The 22,926-nt window shown below is 27.6% G+C and overlaps 1 protein-coding gene across 1 annotated transcript in view; it reads right to left on the bottom strand.

The window, feature by feature from the left end:
- LOC100199059 (uncharacterized) overlaps window positions 1–21,655 on the bottom strand; it is a 35,636-nt gene extending 13,981 nt beyond the window's left edge. The window contains exons 1-4 of the mRNA XM_065801514.1: window positions 19,779–21,655; window positions 19,586–19,622; window positions 17,920–18,107; window positions 10,147–10,278 (exon numbers count right to left, since the gene is read on the bottom strand). Coding sequence (XP_065657586.1) covers window positions 20,198–21,550 — 1,353 coding nt within the window. The 5' untranslated portion in view covers window positions 21,551–21,655 and the 3' untranslated portion in view covers window positions 10,147–10,278; window positions 17,920–18,107; window positions 19,586–19,622; window positions 19,779–20,197. The remainder of the gene's footprint in view (window positions 1–10,146; window positions 10,279–17,919; window positions 18,108–19,585; window positions 19,623–19,778) is intronic.
- Between the last annotated feature and the right edge of the window lie 1,271 nt (window positions 21,656–22,926).

The raw sequence follows: 22,926 nt of genomic DNA, 5'->3' as shown, positions 1-22,926 counted from the left end.
ATAAATATCCTAAAGAAACAGTTATAAAAAATTAATAAACCAAAAAAAAAAAAAACTCCAATTGAAATAAAAGGACAATTGTCAAGAGAAGTTATAAGTACAAAAATTATAATAAATATAAAAACTATAATTAATACAAAATTGCAATTCAAAAATTTGTGTCAAAAAAACCTTTAAATTCAAGAAAAAAATACAAATAAAACATAATAGAGCTTAAAAATTTCATCATAATACTCATAGTACTTGATTACTAATTCATTTTTATTAGTATTTTATTATAAATTATTATTATATACTTATTGTTAACCATTATTTTATTAATGTTCACAAGTATTTATTTATTACACATAAGTATAACTCTATTCATATGCAGAAAAAATATGGCAAAACCTCAAAAATTATATTACTACTATTATTATTTACTGTTATTACTATTTTTATATTACTATAATTTATTATTTATAAAATTATTTGGCTGCATTTAAATTTTCTCGCAAGATCTCTCTGCGACTGACATGAATTTGCCTTTATGGAGTAAATGATTGGTTTTGATTTATATTTATCTTTAAATCTTTTCTTTTTTCCACTTTTAGCTTCTCTTTCAATTTTTTCAGACTTTTGAAAAAATGAGAATTAAAGATTTGTCTCTAATTTCAAATATGAATAGAAAATAATATTTCAAGCAATTTAATTAAACTTATTATTTACTGTAGAGTAAACATAAAAAAGAAACGTGAGAATAAAAAAAGAAAAGTGAGCAGAATGGTAAATTAAATATAAATATAAAGAGCTTGAAAAAAATTTTTTAAAGAAAAAAAAAATAAAGCTATCAACCAAGATGCTGTAAATAGAATAGTTTTGTGTGATGATAAGAGCAAGATAGTTCAATAAGCAACAGTATTCAATAAGGTTCCGTATGCAATAGTATTTAATAAGGTTCAATATGCAACAGTATTCAATAAGGTTCCGTATGCAATAGTATTTAATAAGGTTCAATATGCAACAGTATTCAATAAGGTTCAATATGTAACAGTATTTAATAACCCATATATAATAAAGAATAGTAATATTTTTCAAAAAATTCACTTATACTATCCAAATTTATCAGTTCCAGAAAATGAGAGTCTAAAATAAAAAAATTATCAACTTAACATTAAAATATTTAGAGATAAAGGTGGTATTATGACAAATAAATTTTATATGAGCCTCTCTCCAATATCTCCCAACATAGCGAGTTGGTAACAACAGTCAACATAAAAATTATCACCATGATTGTGTTACGTGGTAACTTTTATTTGAATATAAATGTTAAGCAGTAACTTGTTTTTAAATATAAATACAAACTATAAGTCTGACTTGATATCGTTTCCTGAATATAATATTGTTAAAACATATACATATAATAAAATAATAAAACATGACTGTTCATAGAGCACCACTATGCAACTCCCCTAACTGTCACTCTCTAGACCGATTATCATTGAGCACCACCATGTAACATCTGTCTCTACTCTTAAACTACCATATGCAACTCTATTTATATATTTCTCAGACGCTAGACGAGTCCCAGTTCTTAAAACAAGTTGTTTGATAAACATCATTTCTTGGCGTTTATGCCAAATGTTATATGCATTGCTTAACTCAAGTGTTCCGCTTGGTTGGTTTCTTTATAACCTTCATAACATTACTCATGGGTTTAGGAAAAGTCTGTCCCCGGACTAAACATATAATATAACAAAACTGCATTACTGCAAAACAACATGTTTATTGATTCCATTGAAAAAAACGCATTACTATTGTACAGCAACATCATCAAAACTTGTGATATCATCATATAATTCAGCATCATAAACCAACACCAAAAAAGAAATCATTATGCTAAACAGCGTCATTGCAAAACGGCAACATAAAAAAACATCATCATAAAAATCATTGCTAAACAGCATCATTGCACATCATCAACTTAAAAATTCATTGTAATAGAACAGCATCATAAAAATCATTGCTAAACAGCATCATTGCAAAACAGCAACATGAAAAATGATTGTAATAAAACATCATCATAAAAATCATTGCTAAACAGCGTCACTGCACAACAGCAACATAATAAAATCATCATAATAAAACATTATCATATAAATCATTGCTAAACAGCATCATTGCAAAACAGCAATCAAAAATTCATCGTAGTAAACTATAGGAAACTTCTTCACTGAAGGAAACTCGTGGTGGTTGGGGGGTAAAAATATATGAAATCATCCAGACCATGACACCCTTACGTCTCAGAATTTGTTTATTTTTACGCCACTTGCAGTCCATATCAAAAAAATAATAACTGCGAAAATTTTAGTTAAAAATACCAATGGGTTCCAGAGATATCGTCACTTGAAATAATGCTGACTCAGCATTTTAGTGATTTTCTGAAGTGACTACAAAGCAACTTTGACATACAGTATCTTCATAATGGCTTGGGGAAATTTCCTAAAATTTGGTATTCTAATAGATTTTAAGTTGAGAAATCCAAAAATAGCACTCTTAAGACTTGATTATCTCAAGAAATGCCTCATTTACCCAATTTTGTTCAAAACTATTGACTTGTGAATTAGTGATTTTTGGAGGTAAAATGAAGACTGTGGCCCAAAATCCCGAGTAAAAAGTTTAATTGTATATCATTATTTCATCTTAGGTCTACTGAAAAAAATTAGATTCATCAATTGTCTCTCTAATACGTGATCAAAATTTGCATTTAAAAATGGTGTCTTTTTAGAAAAATTTAAATTTTGTAACAAAAGCAATTAAAATATTTTTTAAAACATTTATTTGAATAAAACATCAAATAGTGTCATTTATTGACTAGTTTAGGACATTTATAGTCATGGGCCAAGGGAGATACCCTCCCCTCCCACGGGAAGCCCCTACGCCCCTCTCCCAATCTCTCTAGATTTTTTTTTTTTTTTTTTTTTGTATAAAATGAATAAATAATGCAAAAACATACAATTTAATTTAATTTTGAAAAAAAAAAAAATTTCATTATTTCAAATTGGTGACTTAAAACCTCTTTTTATATAAAAAACAAACATAAGTTTTGTTTTGTTCTTTTTAAAGGTATTTACTTGTTTGTATTTTCTTAAAGAATTACTTTTAATTTTATAGTTTTTATATTATTTTGTTAGGTAATAAATAATAAAAATAATTAATATGGAGAAATGTGACATTGGAAAAAGTCTTAACATTCATTGCCACAAAACTGGATTTTCAAGAAAACAAGGTTTTGTTCAATTTAAAGATCTTCCTTGTGAAAAACAAGAAGAAATAATATGGCGAGCAAATTTAAAGGAAAAATATAGTTCAATAAGAATTATATGTTGTTATCATGAGCAATTCTATGGAAAATATTTTGAGAGAAAAATTACAAAGTGTTGCAATCCTTTTGGAACACACAAGGAAAGTAAAAAAATTGCTATAAAAGGTAATCTTACCTTATTTACAATAGAATTGATATGGAAATTAAAAGAAAACAATTTATTATTTATAAAATGTTTGATAATTTCAGTTATTTTAACCACGTAAAACTAAATTTGTTTTTTAGGTAATATAAAGATTTCCATAGACATGGCAAACTATTTGCAAAAAAATAATGTTTATGTAACCCCAGGTTGGAAATTCTGCAGTAAATGTTACAAAAAAGCAATAGAAACTGATGAAGATTTAAATTCACAGGAGGAATGGGAATCCGAATGTGAGAAAAAAATTAAGTTAGATACCACTATAGAATTGCTTGGAATTTCACCAGTCAAACTAAAAAGTCTTTCAAAACACAGCAAATTGCCTGTAGCAAAACAAAAGTTTGAGAACACTATTGACAGAGTTGCAAAAATGGTCTCATTAGCATATAATATTAAAGAAACTTTTTTAACAACAGAAATAAAAAGCCCCATTTTAAACAACAACATTAACAATGACCATGATCTAGACATTTTAATGTATGAAATAAAAAATAAAATTTCAGAGACTGACTTTTATTGCCATAAGGTGCAAATGTTAACACTCTCACCAAAATCATGGACACGTAAAAAGATATCAAGCTACTTTGAAGTGTCTGAGTATCTTGTTCGAACAGCAAGAAAAGTTAAAAATGAGAATGGAATTCTATTATTACCCGGAAAAAAAACTGGAAACCCACTTTCACCAGAAACAGTTAATTTAGTGATTAACTTTTATCAAAGTGATGAATTTTCAAGAATGATGCCAGGAAAAAAAGATTATGTAAGTATTAAGAAAAACCAACATGTTCAAAAAAGATTATTGCTACTCAATCTTAATGAATTACATGTTGCATTTAAAAAAGACTACCCTAACGTCAAAGTCAGTTTGTCAAAATTTTGTACTCTTAAACCTAAATGGTGTATTACAACTAATGCCTCAGGTACCCACAATGTATGTGTTTGCATACATCACCAAAATACAAAATTTCTCATTGATGCCATTTGGTGGAATAAAAGTTATAAAGATTTCATGGCATTGATTGTTTGCTCTCTTGAAAATGCAGAATGTATGTTGCATCGATGTAACCAATGCCCTGGTATTGAAGTGTTAAAAAGTTTTTTAGTGCAGGAGTTTATGGACCATGAGCATGAAGAAGATGTAGTATTTAAGCAATGGCAGAGTACCGATCGTACAACACTACTTTCACAGTCATTGCCACTAGATGAATTTAATGATTTATTATGTGACAGCATTGACAACCTTACCACTCATTCATATATTGCAAAAACACAAAGTAAATACTTAAAAAACTGTAAAGAAAATCTTAACCAAAACGAATGCTTAATTTTAGGAGATTTTGCTGAAAACTATCAATACGTTGTTCAGGATGAGGTTCAAAGTTATCACTGGAGCAAAAGTCAATGCTCACTTTATACAATTGTACTTTATTTTATAGAGAACAAACTTCTCAAACATAAATCTTTTTGTTACCTTTCAGAAGATGTTCATCATGACACAGGATTTATTTACAAGACTCAGGAAGATATAACTAGATATATCAAAGAAAATCTACCTGATGTATCAAGTGTGAAATACTTTTCCGATGGTTGTGCAGCACAAAAAATTTAATTTAAAAATTTTAAAAATTTTATCAATCTTTGTCATCACAGTAAAGACTTTGATTTAAATGCTGAATGGGTATTTTTTGCTACCAGTCATGGTAAATCCCCCTGTGATGGTATTGGTGGCACTGTTAAAAGAGTAGTATGTCAAGAAAGTCTAAAACAAATAACTACTGGGCAGATTTTAGATGTTAATTTAATGTACTCCTTTTGTAAAGCCAAGATAAATGTAATTTATTTTAAGTTATTTTCAAAAGAAGAAATTGATCAAACACGAGCACAATTAGAAAAAAGATATTTAGGTGGAAGAACAGTTCCTGGCACAAGGATGTATCATCATTTTATTCCAATTGCTCCAAACACTATAAGTTATAAAAAAATAAGTACTGATGCATGCACTGAAATATTTGATAACATTCCAAAAAGCAAACATTATGTAGATATTTCATTAAATATTAAAAAAATGGATTTTATTGCATGTTTTTATGATGGATTTTGGTGGGTAGGGATTGCTGAAGATGTAAGTGAGCTTGATATAAAAGTCAGATTCATGCATCCACATGGACCAGGTAAAAACTTCTTTTGGCCAATGAGAACTGATGAGTGTTGGGTGCTCAATTCTGAAGTTATATGCCTAATTTCTACACCGCGAACAATATCAGGTCGTACATACAACATATCTGATTTAGATTTGAAGAATATAAACTGTTGGTTACAAAAAAAAATTATTTATGTTTAAAATAATTTTGTTTTTATTTTATTTACCTATTTTGCATTTAAAATGTCTTTTATTTTTTTCAAATTCTTGAATTGTAGGCTGAGAAGGAGGGGTGGGGGTTTAAATAAATCACAAATCACTCCCATCTTATTATGTCAATGACTATATTAGTCTAAAACTACATAAAGATATTGATTGTCAAAATGTTTTAAAAACGTTTTAATATCTTTGGTTTTAAAATTTATGACTTAAAATCGTAAAAAGATCTTTGAAATAAGAGGTAAGTATTTATCGATTTGAAGTAACGCAAATAAACTGTTTCTCAAACTTAAACTGAAAAAATATGTTTTTAAAATGTATTTTAACAATCAACTATTATTTATTCATTTTATGTAAAAAAAAAATAAATAAAAAAAAATCTAGGGAGATGGGGGGCGGCGTGGGGCCTCCCGTGGGAGGGGAGGGTGTCTTCCTTGGCCCATGACTATAAATATCCTAAACTAGTCAATAAATAACACTATTTGATGTTTTATTCAAATAAATGTTTTACAAAATATTTTAATTGCTTTTGTTACAAAATTTATATTTTTCTAAAGAGACACCATTTTTAAATGCAAATTTTGATCATGTATTAGAGAGACAATTGATGAATCTAATTTTTTTCAGTAGACCTAAGATGAAATAATGATATACAATTAAACTTTTTACTCGGGATTTTGGGCCACAGTCTTTATTTTACCTCCAAAAATCACTAATTTACAAGTCATAATTTTGAACAAAATTGGACAAATGAGGCATTTCTTGAGATAATCGAGTCTTGAGGGTGCTTTTTTTTGGATTCCTTAAGTTAAAATCTATTAGAGTACCAAATTTTAGGAAACTTCTCTAAGCCATTATGAAGATACTGTATGTCAAAGTTGCTTTGTAGTCGCTTCAGAAAATCACTAAAATGCTGAGTCAGCATTATTTCAAGTGACGATATCTCTGGAACCCATTGTATTTTTAACTAAAATTTTCGCAGTTATTATTTTTTTGATATGGACTGCAAGTGGTGTAAAAATAAACTTCTGAGACGTAAGGGTGTCGAAAATTATTTTTTTTGGATGATTTCAAATATTTTTACCCTGGGGTATCTCAATTCCCATCCAGGACTCTTGGTCAAATATCCTGCCATTACTGTAGATAAGTAATGTTCTAGTCTTTATGGGCATCTTTACAGGCTGGACATTTGCAATTACAACTGAGGCGTTTATTTCTTTTTAGTGACATCGTTGTTGATTGGTCCTGGTGCATTTTATTGGGTATTGTTTCTTTATTCTTTGTTTTAATTAGAGGTTTCAAACACGGTAAGGTATAGTTCCAATTCGGTTTCAAAACTAAATATACAATTATTAATAGCACTGCAGCCCATAAAATTGATCTGGGCAGTGCCTACAAATGTTAGATGGTAACTTTCAGACTGATTATCGTCGAGCACCACTATGTAATTTCCGTCTCTACTCTTAAACTACCATATGCAACTCTATTTATATATTTCTCGGACACTATATGTGCCCCAGTTTGTAAAAAAAGTTGTTTGATAAGCATTGTTTCTTGGCATTTATGCCAAACGTTATATGCATTGCGCTTCTGCAATGCATATAACGTTTGGCATTCAAGCATTCCACTTGGTTGGTTTCTTTATAACCTTTGTAACAATTGGTTGAATTTGGACAATTTTATATTGAGTTTTCTCAAAAACCACTTAATCAACTGTAATGATTTTTTTTAATAATGATGCTTACATAGTTTTTTTATTACTGGGTGTATTTTTGTTTACTTTTCATTAGTTTTTGCAATGTCGAGTAAAGAGCCTGAAAATCAAAAAAAAATTTGAAATTTTTTAATAGAAAATCTATTCTCATATTCTCATATTCCATGATTTCAAAAGCATTTAAAGTTCCAAAATCAACAGTTGGAATTGTTATAAAACATTATAAGGAAAACAAAACTTATAAAAGAAAATCAGGAAATGGTGGAAAACCAAGATTTATTTCCAAAAAGAACTGTGAAAATGAAAATGGTGGAATTTATTTACAAAAAGAAGGCAAAATCAATAATATATAATAGAAAATAAATAATCAAATCGATTCAACTCATCGAAATCTAACTCAGTCACAACTAGATTTTACTACGACGTTTAAATGTAATAGACCTTTTGTTCAAAGAATGTTCAAAAAAACAAACTTGAAAGCATATTGAAAAAAATATATCAAAAAATTGGCTTGATGGAGAAATCAAGGCAATTGGACAAACTAAAAGTTTGTTTAAATTAATTACAAAAAAAACTTTATGCATTTTAGAAGAGGATGAAACTTACTGTAAAAAAGATCATTTAAGACATCCAGGTAATTAATACTATTATCAATCAAAAGGTTATAAAGCTTTTGAAGTGCATTCGAGTGGAAAAAAATTGTTTTTTAATTTTTTGTATGGCAGGCTATTAACATTTGTGGTTTTAAAAGCTCTTTTTTCATAATAAATCAATCTTTGACTTCAGATCTATATGTGACTGAATGCTTAAAAAAACAATTTCTTCCTCTAATATAAAAGTACAAACAACCAAGCTAATTTTGACCAGATCTGGCATTGATCCACAATTTCAAAAAAGAAATGTTAATTTCGTTCCAAAGGATGCTAATCCATGAAACTATTCTGAGCTGTGAATTTTCAAATTTTATTGGGCAATTGTAAAGAGAATATTGAAGAAAAGAAGCCAATGTGCAAATAGAGGTAAAATTTCCAAGATTTATGGATTATTTTTACAAAAAAAGTGATGTAAAGTAAAATTGTGGAGATAATTGCAGGTACTTTCTAAAAAATTAAATTACTCGCACATCGTAAAGTTAAGGCTTAATTTTTTTTTGTTGAAAAAAATAATAATTATAAAAAAAGTCATCACAATTGATTTTTTTAATAAACAATTGTTTTTTAATAAACTCAATTTAAAATTGTCCAAATTTTAACCGGTCATGGTGATGTTAGCTTTAGCATATAGAGAAGCAATTAGAGAAGACTGACTAAATATCAACTTACATTTTATGAACAAATTAATGCTTTGTGTTTCATTGTGAAATAAAAGTTTTAATTGTAAATATTTAACTTTTATTTACACCATTGTTGTATGCAATAAGTTAAGTTATGAATGCAAAATTTCAATCAGTACAATTATTGGTGAGTGGTTTATTGTTTGTACTGTTTTATTAGAGCAAAAACCCCTGATGAAAATGATGAAAAATCTTGAAAACTACTATTTTATTTTAATGCATAAATTTAATTAAGTACAGTTAAATTTTTTTTTCAGTGAACAATGAATGCTGATGATCTGAAATCCAGTTTATAATAGTTGTTTTTAGTCTCACAATAAATTTATTTAAGTAGTTCTTAAATTGCTTAAACTACTTAGGACCAATAAGAGTAAGTGGGAGAGTTGGATTTAATGCTATAGCTTTTTGTAAGACTATGTTTTGTATATTTTTTGTTCTTCATTTGATAGGGAAGACCGAGGCTGTTACAACTAGCCCCAGTCTCCACTACTGCTTTGCATAGAAAATGAACGAGATTAAGTTTTAGCCACAAAAAAACTTTTTTTTTTAATATTTAGATATTTTAAGTCGGAATCATCTTAATCTGCTATTTTTAAGTTACCACTAAATTATTTCATCATATTTTTAACAAATATTTGTGGTCCTCAAAGCAAATTTTCATCCATTAAATTTTGCATCTTACAAAATTTTTATTGTAAGGCTAATTTAAAAATTTGCTTAACTAACATAAATTCAGTTTATCTTCAATTCTCAGTTTTGATGGCTATTATACATTGATTTACATAGACTTCAATAGTCAAATTGACCTGGCATATACATATGTATCAATTCACCTATTTGTCAAAAAATCAAGTTTGAATCTTATGACTGTTTTTTTATATGAATTTTCTTTAAGATCTCTTCCCTTAATCATTCTTCTTTTTGTTATTTATTGTTCTCTTTCTTTCCAAGACTGAAAACTCAATCTTATGAGCCATCATTCATTCACATTGTTATACTGTAATTGTTCCTTTGTTTTCAAAAAACTTTTATTCATTCATTTATTTTATTTAACTTTTATTCATTCATTCTTTTATTCAGTTTTTTCCTTAAACATTGATGCTTTAGAACTCTCTCTCATCATTTCCTAAGTAAACTATAAACATAGTTTACTTGGCTAAAATTATGGTCTAACTCACCTACTTTTAAATAAAACGGCAAAAATTTGTTTAAAAGTCTAAAACTATGTACTAACCTTTGCAACCAATACTTCCAGGTTTACTCAGACCATCACCAGCAAGCCCTGGACCATAAATGCAAGTTTCTTGACCACCCACAATCGAACATTTAGCATTGCTTGAACATAATCCTTGTGTAATACATTTATCTATATAAAAAATATTATTAATTTTTCTAAAGGGAAAAAAAGCCAAAATTACAAGTTTTTACAATAATAACTTTCTTTCTCATTTCTGTAACTCCAAAACTTTGACTCCTAAACTTTGACTAACTTTCTCATTTGACAGAGAAACAGTTTGGGCATTGCTAAAATCATCAGTTAAATAAATTTCCTGTTCTTTTTGTTTTAAAAAGCAAAAAAGATCATAACAGAACAGAGTAAAACTTTTTACAAAATGCAGCAGTGGCTCAAATTAAAACAACAAGAAAAGATAAAATAAAACAAAATTATTGTTGCTTTCAAGACAATAACATTTTAAAACAAGGTGACAACAAAACTAGTTAATTATTCATCATTTGATTGAACATTAACGTCATTAATCAAACTATGTTAGTTACGTGTAAATATTAGTTACGTTAGTTACGTGTTTACAAGAAATAAATATGAGTAAAAACTACTTTCTTGAAAAATTGTGATAACAAAAAATATTAACTATCAAATCATGACATGCTAACAAACAAACACTTAACTAGATCAAAACCTGTATAAACTTGTATAAAACCTGTGTAACCTTTATTAAAAATAATACTGAATAAATATTGATCAAATGTGTTAAAACTAGATTAAGTTTTATTCTAAAACCTTTTTTCATAAAGTTAATATAGCATTATTATTTGTATAAATAATTGGTCAAGCATTATTGATTATTTAAAAAAATCTAAAGTACAACTAGAACTAAGCTCAAATATCAAGATCAAACATTTTTATTTTTTTTTTAATTTTTTATAGTTTTTATTTCAAGTTTTGCAATTTGAAAAATGACAACGCTGATTGAAGCTGTTAATGGAATCTGTATATTGATAATATGCAAGCAACATGCAGTTTAATAAATCAAACCCAATAAAAAATTTTAAAAATAAATTTTTACAATCCATACCATTCACAATGATAATAAAAGCCACAGGTTAAAAAAGTTATAGAGTCAAGGTGTAAATAACTTTTAACCAAACTGTGCAATAATAAATTATAGCAAAAAAAAATAACATGCTTATATTATTGAAAAAACCATTTACAATGTTTAACATTAAAATTAAATCAAAATAGTGTACTTTTTAAGACCATGCATCAAAACTGTTATTTTAGCAGAAATATCTATAAAATTTTAAATACTGTTAACTGGCTAATCTAACTTTTAAGTACAAAAACATACTGTTAACATTGATCATCTAAAAAAATACATTTGTATATATTTCAAGAAATGCTTAAAATACAAATAACAAACCTCCAAAAATAAAGCCTGCTCTGCATTTACAAATAGGCAAACTATTTTCAAAGACACAATCTGCATATGCGTTGCATTGGACTGTTACACATTAGGCCACTGCCTACTAGGTGTTTTTTTATTTAAATCATAAAGAATCACCCTGGCATTTGTTTATTGCAATGTTAATAACACAAAACAATAACATTTACTTTTTTTCCCTTCAGGAAATTGGATTTAATAATCACACTTTTCAGCCATTTTGATATGTTTTATAGCCTATTTTTTAGCGGTCTAAAAGCCCGGTTTTCTACGTCTGGTGCCCGGGTGCAACAATAATATTAGGGGCCACAGATATAAATATAATTTTATACTAACAAGTTTCTTGAATTTTTGCAGTTGGTTGAAAAAAAAGGTTTCAAAAATAAAAAACAGAAAAACTATTGAAAACTGAGATTAAACCAAATTTTTAATAATTACAATAACTTTATGCGTATTTTTAGTCATTTTAAATAGCTGTTAAATTAATTTCAAAAAAAAAAGTTTTGATAGAAAGTTCATTAGCGTTTGGGGGCCCCTAAATCGTGGAGCCTGTATCCATTTCACCAACTGCTCTCCTCCCTAGAAAACCAGCCCTGGAAGTCTATGTAATTAGGAATTTAATATCAATAGAACTTTACTTAGATTATTGACTACAGTAAATATTTCATTCAGCAGTTAAAGAAAAAAACAAATAAACAAAAAGTATAACTAACATACTAGACATTCATTTTATAAAATAGTCATACTTTTTTACGTTTCTTTTATTCTCTCCTCCACTTTGGGTTTAAGTCAAAATGAATTTGTGTCTCTTTTTGTAACCATAAACCTGTTTAGATGCCTCTGAGGTTAATTTGCCTGCTCTCTCCACAGATTGAGAATTGTTAGGCATATCTATTACACAAAGTTTTAGGTTTGATTTAATAGCCTCTCTCAAATTTTCTGACGTTATGCAAAGAGTTGTTGGGGGCTCAACCTGAATATCATCAACAGAAATAAGATAACCCCAAGACTCAGCTTAAAAATTTATTTTCATTATAGATTTCGGCTTAAGCTTTGGTTCAAAAGTAATGTCTTCTTTCAATGCTCTTATTTTAAGGATTTGGTTGAGGGCTTGATTTCTTATATTCAGATTTTCATCCAGCAGCATGCAGTACAGGAAATTTTCTTGCAAACAACAATATGAATTTCCTTGTAAGTTCTTAAAAACAATGCTCTGAATCCTGCTGTCTTGAAACTTGACTAATTGAATGGTTTTGTACAGAAGTTGACAAGCATCTTTGTATTTTCTGGAGCGCTTAATAGCAAACCACATTACACAATAGACTTGAACAATATATTTAGTTATTACTAATAACTCAGGAGATGGTTTATCAGTCCTAAACCATAATTATAAACCAAAAACATTGTATAAAAAAAAAACTATATAAAAAAAAGTTGTTTTTTTATATAGTTATTTGTTATTATTAGTTACTTGTTGTTTTTTAAGATACTTAGAGTTTTTTTTAATTTAAGTTGACACATAAAAAGAAAATTGCTCATTCTAGGTTTTGAATGTTATATATATACATATATATGTTTAACATATACATATACACTGCAACCATTTTCTATAGATGCATGTAGAATTTAGCGGATTTACAGTGTTACAGTGGTAATAAAATTGTTCTAACGGTACTTTTGAATAAGTGTATGCAAGAAAACAATGATCCATTATGCATAAACATAAACCATCATTATTCTTAAGGCTAAAGTTAGCCATCTAGCATGAAAAATTGGTCCAGGTTTTTTTGCAAGAAATTTTTTAGATATAAAACCTTTTGAGATACCCACAGAGTACTCATAAAGTTTTCGCTGGTCTGCACTAAGATCGCTTATAACCTCACTGCTAACAAACAACTCTATTTCCGAATATATGGGAACAAACTCAACCAATAGCTGTTCATGAAGAGTTTGATGAGATGCAGCATATCCAATAGGCCCCATATAAGACTTAGGACCATTTGTGTTTCCATCTAACTCACATATAATGTGTCGCAGTGGAAGTTCAACTTGATGAAGCAAACATCCTAAAAGCTGCAAACTTCTTTTAGGAATTTTTTCGAGTTTTATAACCAAACCATTATCTGCACCTTTATTAGAAGTTGTGTTATCTACAATAACAGCGATTAAGCTCTGAACACTATTATATTCTGTTAAAACATTAGCAGTAGCGTTTGCCATGGTAGCGCCAGTTCCATTAGGTATAACTACATGAGTCAAATAATTTTGTGCTGTTGGTCCATATTCTGCTGTAAATGTAAGATGATGTTCTTCTTTGGTTAAAGCAACAATAATAGGATCTTCATTTATAACTGTTGTTATAACTGACAGAATGTACTAATGTAGACTTGTCAATTTTTCCATCAATTCCAATAACCTTTAATTCTTTAACATCAGCTAAGTGTTTAGAACTTATGATAGTGCTGATTCTTTTTTTTTTCTCCAAAAATCTTTTTTTCAGTTATTATTTGTGATTTATTAAACTTTTTTACAATACCATAGTCTATTAATACAGCTGTTGCCAATGCAGCTGTTGCAGCATCACTTATTTCAAACCGTATAGCAGCTTTTGCCAAACTTGTTAAATGAGTATAATTTTTTTCAACTGGCACGGTTATAGAAAAGTCTGGATCAGATTCAAATTTATTATTGCTATCAAATAACTCAGTATCCAGATTGGAATCACATTGAATTTCTGCAGCAGGCAACTTAATACATCTTTTTATCTGCTCGTTAGTTTCTCTCTCTTGCTTTCTTTTTTCTCTGGCAGCTGTTTTTTTATCTACTGTACCAATTTGAAATCTTCCTGTTATTCCAATTTTAGATTTTTGATCTTTTAAATATTCTCTATTCAAAGGTGGTACCTAAAACAATTTTAAACTTTTTTAACAAAGCGTTTACTCAGTTCAATAATAAACTTGTTAAAGTAACTTTAGAATAGAATAAATACAATAAAATAGTCTCAAATATATTTTACAATATCCTAAACACTTAAGAAAATTACAGTTCAAACCATCTCTTAGGCTTTTTTATTATTAATAATAAAACAAAATAAAGTATTTTGCTGACAAAATGGAAGAAAAGTACACTATTTTTTCACTCTGACGTGTATTTGATTGTTACTACCAGACTCATAGCTCTCCGAATTATTACAGATTAAAGAGTTAATTGAAGTCTAATTTTAAAATTAAAATTATTTAACTTTTTGCCGCTTTCACAGAGACAAGCAAAGTGTGTTGTTTTGCAATCCAAAGGATTCTTACACTTACACAAAGATCTATGCATAAAAAAATTGCATGCACTATAAAAATATTTAAAATCTATTAGAATAATTTTAATATCATTTTTATAAAAAAGCATTACAGAAAAACTGAAAACAAAAACATATCATTAAAATTATAAAACTACATAAAATTATCCAATACAATCTTTTTAATTTAGCATTTAACTTATAAAAAAATATCATATCAAGTTATAAACAATTATTTGTATAAAGTTTAGCACAAGCTAAAAATAAGTATTACATTTAAAAATGAAATTAACAATTTTCCTAACCTATTATTGCAAGCTACTACTGGAAGTCCACAACCACAAGAAGACAAATCAAACAAATGCTCAAAGTTGTAATCAAGATATTCCTTGTTTTTGTTTGCATTTTTGCATTTTCTTTCAGTAGATAAAACTCTCTTAAGAAGTCTAGAAATTTTTTTGGCTACTGACTTCTTGTGGATCAAAGGAAGCTTAGGATTTACTCTACTCCACAGACTGATCGACTCATTTGTCACTTTTGAAATTATCTCTGGAGAACTAATACTTGTTACTTCATACATATTTTTACAAATAAAATATGAATATTGAATCACTTGTCTGTTGGTTGGAAGGTCGCTTATTGGAAGCTCTGATGGCAAATCAGCATACCTCTTGCTGATTTGCTCTTATTAATTTAGGCATTTCTCTTCAAGTGTGTGTGTATATATATTATATATTATATATATATATATATATATATATATATATATATATATATATATATATATATATATATAATTGTATATATATAGATACTATATATGTATTATATATATATAAAATGTGTGTGCGTGTATATATTATATACACACACACATGCAACTTTGCTTTTAATGTGCTGCTTTAAACATTGTTAAAAATATTTTGTTTTGTGCACTTTATTAGTACTTTTTAGTTAATACTTAATAACTTTTTAAAGTTGTTTTTTTTATATAGTTATTTGTTATTATTAGTTACTTGTTGTTTTTTAAGATACTTAGAGTTTTTTTTAATTTAAGTTGACACATAAAAAGAAAATTGCTCATTCTAGGTTTTGAATGTTATATATATACATATATATGTTTAACATATACATATACACTGCAACCATTTTCTATAGACGCATGTAGAAATTAGCGGATTTACAGTGTTACAGTGGTTATAAAATTGTTCTAACGGTACTTTTGAATAAGTGTATGCAAGAAAACAATGATCCATTATGCATCTGATTATTAATTGTCTTGATTGTATTAAAATAATTAAATTTTTAATATTCACGTGGCAATTTTCTATAGATGCACTAAAGATTTTACGAGTTTTGCCGCAAATTTCTTATATTCTGTAGTATTTTTTATGTGAGTCGAAATTAAGTTGATCTTTAACCAAATGCCGAAAGGAAAGGTCCTTACCAATATTGAAAAAGGTCAAATATTGGCTTATCATCAAGAAAAAGTTACATATCGAGAAATTACTAGAAGATTGAAGAGATCAGATCACGTTATCCGTAATTTCTTGAAAAAAATGCAGAATTGTTCGACTCGCATCAAATTCATCAAAAAGTTTGAAAACAATTAAGTCAGATTTGGGTTTAAATGTTTGCAAGGAGACGATTAGGAAAGTTCTTAAAGACATCCCACACATTGTACGATCAAAAATGAATAAAGCACCAAATTTGAAGCTCGTTCACAAATAGAAACGGATGGAATTTGCCTGCGAAAACATGGCATGCGATTGGGAACAAGTAAGAAATTTTAGATTAAATTCTCATGAATACGTAAGATGTCTAAATAGCTGAATATTTTTGCTTTCAATACCAGATGATTTTTTCGAATGAGAAAAAGTTTAATCTTGATGGGCCTGATGGTTTTAGTCGCTACTGGCATGATTTGAGGAAAGAACCCAAATATTTTTCGACAAGGAACTTTGGTGGTGGATCTTTGATGGTTTGGCTTGGGTTTTGTGCAACAGGAAAGTTAAATTTAGCATTTACATCTTGCAAAATGAAAAGTTCTGAATACATTGATGTGCTAAAATTATGTTTGATTCCATTTAAAAACAATATAAAAAAAAAATTGAGCAAATGTGGTGGCCTGCTTGCAGTCCAGATTTGAATCCTGTTGAAAACATCTGGGGAATCATTGTAAGACATATCTATGCTGACCAGAAGCAATAATTCTGTGACAGAGCTAAAAGTAGCAGTATCAGAATGCTGGGAGGATATGGAGCCAAAAGTGCTTGAAAACTTGGTGGAAAGTATGCCAAAACGAATTTATCAAGTAATTGAGCGCAAAGGAGGTCCAATCGAGTACTAAAAATGTGATAAAAACATTTTTTTAGATAGTTTTGTTGAAAAATGTAAACTGCGTCTATAGAAAATAGTCAGCTATCTTTTGAACTTAATTCATTTATGATTGACCTCTTTTCAAATTTGATATTGTTTTTTGGTGCTTTATTTATAATTTATTGAAATACACTATAAAAATAAAGTTAAGTACGTTTTTAAGACATAATCCACATGCATCTATAGAAAATGGTCGCAGTGTATATATATGTATGTATATATATATATATATATATATATATATATATATATATATATATATATATATATATATATATATATATATATATGTATATATATATATATATATATATATATATATATATATATATATATATATATATATATATATATATATGTATATAATTAAAAATACAATAATGCAGAATTTAATGACTTCATTGATTATCAAAAAATGAAAAAAAGTCAATTAAATTGCTAGTTTTTATAGCACAATTTTTCCATTCCTTTTTCTCCCAATTTTCTACCAATACTTAACTAAAAATTTAACCAAAATAATTCAAAAAAAACTGAATAAAAATATATTTAACAGAATAAATAATCTTTAGAGAGCAATATGTAGTAATAATAATTATAATAAATAAAAACAGGATTAAATTCTAATGATTTGATATTTTAATAAAAAATATTGTAATACTTGAGTCTCTTCAATTTTGATTAGATCCTCCACCCACTGTAAAGTTTTTGATCTTACTATTTGCATCAAGAATTCCTACTAAGTACAGGCCGTCTGTGTGGTTACTTATTTCATCCCATGAGTATGAATCTGGATTTCTTTTAGGTAAAGAACCAGATAGTAGCTTTACCAAAATGATATGAAATGTTCTGGAAAAGCAAAACAAATAATGTCAATTTTTGTTTAGAAAGCTCAAAGAAGACCTAAAGGTCTTATTACAAAGCTCTATTAAAGTTTCTTTAAGTGTTTAATGAATTGGTCTTCTGTTGGCAGTCTCCACAAAAATGAAATTTTATGGCTAGGCCAAAATACAAACTTGAGATTCTTGGTTAGAATCATGTTCATTTTTATATTGAATGATAGGCATGACACATAAATAAAATTTAAAGTTTGCTAATTGATTATAAAATTTAAATTAAAGAAAATTTTTTTTTTAGTTAAGTCAACAATTTAAAAAAACTAAAATAAAAAAAAATTTTATTGAGTAAATTTTATCAAAATTCAACAGTCTTAAAGGTTTTGTATCAACAATCTTATTACCATTATCTACAATTCAACTAAAAAATACTATAAATGACCTTAGAATTAAAAATATTATAAAGGAACAAAGCCTTATATATACTGTATATATTTTTTATTAATACTTTTTTTAAATTTGTTACAAATAGCAACTCAGCAAAAAACTGTTCTTACCATTAGATGTATGTTTCCATAAAATCACATTGAATGTTATCATTATTTTAATTAGAGGCACTTAGACTGCAGCTGTGACTTTGTGCCTTTTGAAAATCTTATGACCCAATAAAAAATGTAGGTAAAGAAAATGCACTTAAATAAATTTCATTTTTGAAATACTCTAGATAAAAAATTGAAAAAATAGGTTATTTTTAATTTTTCATGGTAATATTTTTTTTAACTTTTTAAAAAGTCTATAAAAATTTTATTCATATCCAAAAATGATTCAAATAAATTTTACTGTTTACAAAATCATAGTTTAACTGAAGTGAGTTGTCTTGTATTGTTCAAAAATATTTAGAAGACCTGTTACCTAAAAATTCCTAAAGACAACTAAAAATAATAATAATATGTAATAAATAAATAAAGCATCATAAAAAGAAATTTAATTAATTTTTTAAAACTAATTAATCATAACTATAATTTTTTTAATTGTTTTCCTTAAAATAAATGAAAGGTATTAAAATAAATGAAAGGTTTAGGAAATTTTTGGTTTAACATAGTTTATCCACCAGGTTTATAAATGCACAAGGTTTAACAAAGGTCACTAATATCTGGAATGAATTTTAAATATTTTCAGACATTGACTGGAATATTTGAATATATTAAAATTAATATTACTTAAACTTGCTTTAATTTATATAAATTAGAAAAATAATTTTTTAGTTTTTGATATTTTCTGTACATGCTGTACACACAAAAATTTGCGTGGCATAAGTCCATAAATATGTAAATTTTTCTTCATTCCAAAAAGAATACTTTTAAAATAAAATTAAAATTTTTATTATTTATTTTTTTACATAAAATTTTTTTTAACGTGTCTAATTGTTTTAATAAAAATGTAAAAGAAAAAAAAAACACTTAGCTATCAAATGTAAAATAAAAAACTTACTTCATTAAACTGTTAGATATTAGGTTGTTTGGAATAACTATAACAAAAGACGTTGAGTTTACCTTGGGAGCTTTTGAATTAAAAATGTAATAAAAAAATATGCTCAAGTAGAAAACTTGAAAAATAATACATATTTGTAATAATAAAAAACAACACTTAAAATTGGTTTATATAAAAAAATTATAAAAAATACTTGTTGTAGTAGCCTGAGTTGTTGTAGCTTGAGTCAATGTGGCCTGAGATGTTGTAGCCTGAATTATTGTAGTCTGAGTTATTGTAGCCTGAGTAATTATAGCCTGAGTTGTTATAGCTTTTGTTATTTCAATTGTTGATTGACTTGACTGGGAAATTTTTGCAGTTGTTAAAACTTCAGTTAAATGGATTGCAGGTGAAGATAATGACATTATAAAAGTTTTGTTAATAGTTCTATTTTCCAAAAAATTTAAAGTTGTAGTTGTAACCTCTAAAGTTTTAATTGAATTCTCTAAAGTTGAATCCAAAATTGAAGATTTAAAAGCTGGTGGAGTTTGAGCAAGTGTTTGAGCAGTAGTTTGTGCAGGTGTAATTGACTCCTGAATTATAGTTGCAAATTTACTAACTGTTGGTGTAAATTCAACGTTGCAGAAGATACAAGTGTTTTTTGGGTGCAAATATTGTTGAAAAATGTTCAGTAGATGTAGAAATGATTTGCGTATTTGGGGCTATAGAATCAGTAGCTGATGTTTGAAAAGCTATAGCTGAATATTCAGTAGATACAATTCTAGATTCCGTAGCTGTTACTATAGAAGTTGTATACTCAAGAGCTTTATTAGTAGATTTTAGAATTGAAATATTAGAAAATGGAATTAGGAATTCAGTATGCGTTGATCCAAAATTTGAAGTTGCAGAATCAAAAGTTGCAGATATCGACTTAGTAGGTGTAGCTGTCAGTACAGACATTGTAAAAAAAGATTCAGCAGATGTGTATGCAGAATTGGTAGTTCCAGTCATATTTTCAGTAAATATGTTTGCTGATTTAGAAACTGTAATAGATTCAGTTGTAGAAGATTCAATTGTATTAGTTGATGCAGTTGTATAATTGATTAATTCGAAAATTGAAATTGTAGATTCAAGACATGCTGATCTAGTCTTAGTAGACACAAATGTAGATGTAATAGGTGCTGATGTAGATTTAAAAACTGTAGATTCAATAGTTGTAGCTTCATAAGTTGAAATTCCAGAATCTGGAGTTGCAGAATTAGATTCAGTAGATCTATCTGTAGATTTGACAGCTTCAGTTATATGTTCAGTAAGTATATTTAAAGATATAGGAGTAGTAGTAGTATAATCAGTTGTAGCAGATGCAATTGTAACAGAAGATGCAGATGTAATAGTATATACAGATGTATTGGAAAATTCAAAACTTGAAATTGTGGACTCAGGGCTTGCAGAATTAAATTCAGTAGATGTATCTGTAGATATGGTAGCTTCAGTTATATGTTCAGTAAATATATTTGAAGATATAGGAGTAGTAGTAGTATAATCAGTTGAAGCAAGTATAGTTGTAACAGTAGATGCAATTGTAATAGTAGATGCAGATGTATTGGCAAATTCAAAACTTGAAATTCTAGATTTAGGACCAGCAAAATTAGATTCAGTAGATGTATCTGTAGATTTGGTAGCTTCAGTTATACTTTCAATAAATATATTTCTAGATTTAGGAGTTATAGAATCGGTTGTATTAAATGCAGCTGTAATAGTAAATGGAGATGTAATAGTAGATACAGATGGAACAGTAGATAGAGTTGTAGAGGCAAATTCAAAACTTGAAATTAATGAGGAATAGTTACTTGAAGGTTCAGATATTGGTGCCGCCTCAGTAACTGTATTTAAGAATTTGAAAAAAAGTATATATATATACAAAAAATACATCATCTTAATCAATATAGTGCACGAGTTTCTGCATTTACAGCTTAGACTTTCCATTCATGGGATTTTATGATACAAAACCTTTTTTATTTAGCCTGGAGTCCCAGTGTCCCTAACAACTATTATACATAAAGGCTCCAGGTTCAAAACTGATAGTTATTGTACCTTAGACATGCTGATTTTTTTCACCTTATTAGTCTTAGATTATGTTACTTTCAATTTCGGAGTCTTTTTTGGGACACCACATCCCTGGTAGCACAATTCAGATATACATTTACCAAAATTTTTGGCTAAACTAAATTCATATTTTTTTTTTTGCAAAATTATGAAAAAAAAAAAAATTAAGAAAGAAAAAAAATTACTGCTCTAAGAATAATTTTTTTTAAAGAATCATTTGATACCAACCTTTCTATCTTTAAGCAAGAAGAAAGTTATTATTCTCTTGAATTTTGATTATGCTTAAGGCAATATCAAACAAATTATCACTGCTATCAACAAACTCTGTTTCATTCTACTGCTGAGTTTCAGTCTTTATGATTTTTCTTTGACTTAAATTAGTTTTACAAGTTTTACCAGTTTTGATATGGCATGTTGTTCTGATTACTTAGGGATGCAAGCTTTACTCCAAAAAGTTGTTAATAAGAGAACAAGACCTGTAGAAATTTCATAAATTTTTTTTTATGAATATATAATTCTTGTGGTGGTAAAAAAAAACACATGAAACCTGATTTTTTAAAGGAAGTTTACTCAACCAAATTAAAGTTTTACTTCTATTTGAGTTGAGTAATTTATGCAGTTTATTATTATTAGGAAAATGTTTATCAATAAGTTTCAAAAAACATTTTCCCACGTTGGTGCTAACGTTGCTAAAGTTGGTGCTAATTTTACTAAATGGAGGGTTAAACCAAATGATGTTGCGGGCTCTGTTCCGTTTTGGAGTTGATATTGTTATAGGATTATATGTTAGACTACATTTATAACCAGACTTTAATAAATGTTTCTAAGTGTAGAAATAGAAACAGATTCCTTCTTTCCCAATATGACACTGGCGATTAAAAAAGATGTTTTTTTATACTATTATTATTTTTATTATTATTGTCATTATTATTATTATTATTATTTGACGTTAGAACTCATTCCATTGTTTTTTTTAATTTTGTAACGGTTTTTTAATTTTATTTTTGAACGGTTTTTTCTTGATTTAAATATATGGCTGATGAGTGCCGCAAATGGCATGAAACTTTAAGTACCGTAAAAAGTTGTTTTTTTTCATCTTACTTTTTCATTTATTATATGGAAAATTTTTAGATACACTAGACTGAGCAATGAAAGCCCTCAGAGAAATATGAAAGATTCTTATTGAAAAAATTTTTATATAAAGGAGGATAACTAATAAAAACAAAGAAAAACCAACAGATGTTCAGAATAAACAC

This window comes from Hydra vulgaris, chromosome 07 (assembly GCF_038396675.1).
Source record: "Hydra vulgaris chromosome 07, alternate assembly HydraT2T_AEP".
Lineage (NCBI taxonomy): Eukaryota > Metazoa > Cnidaria > Hydrozoa > Anthoathecata > Hydridae > Hydra > Hydra vulgaris.
This window is presented reverse-complemented; position numbering and strand designations above follow the sequence as displayed.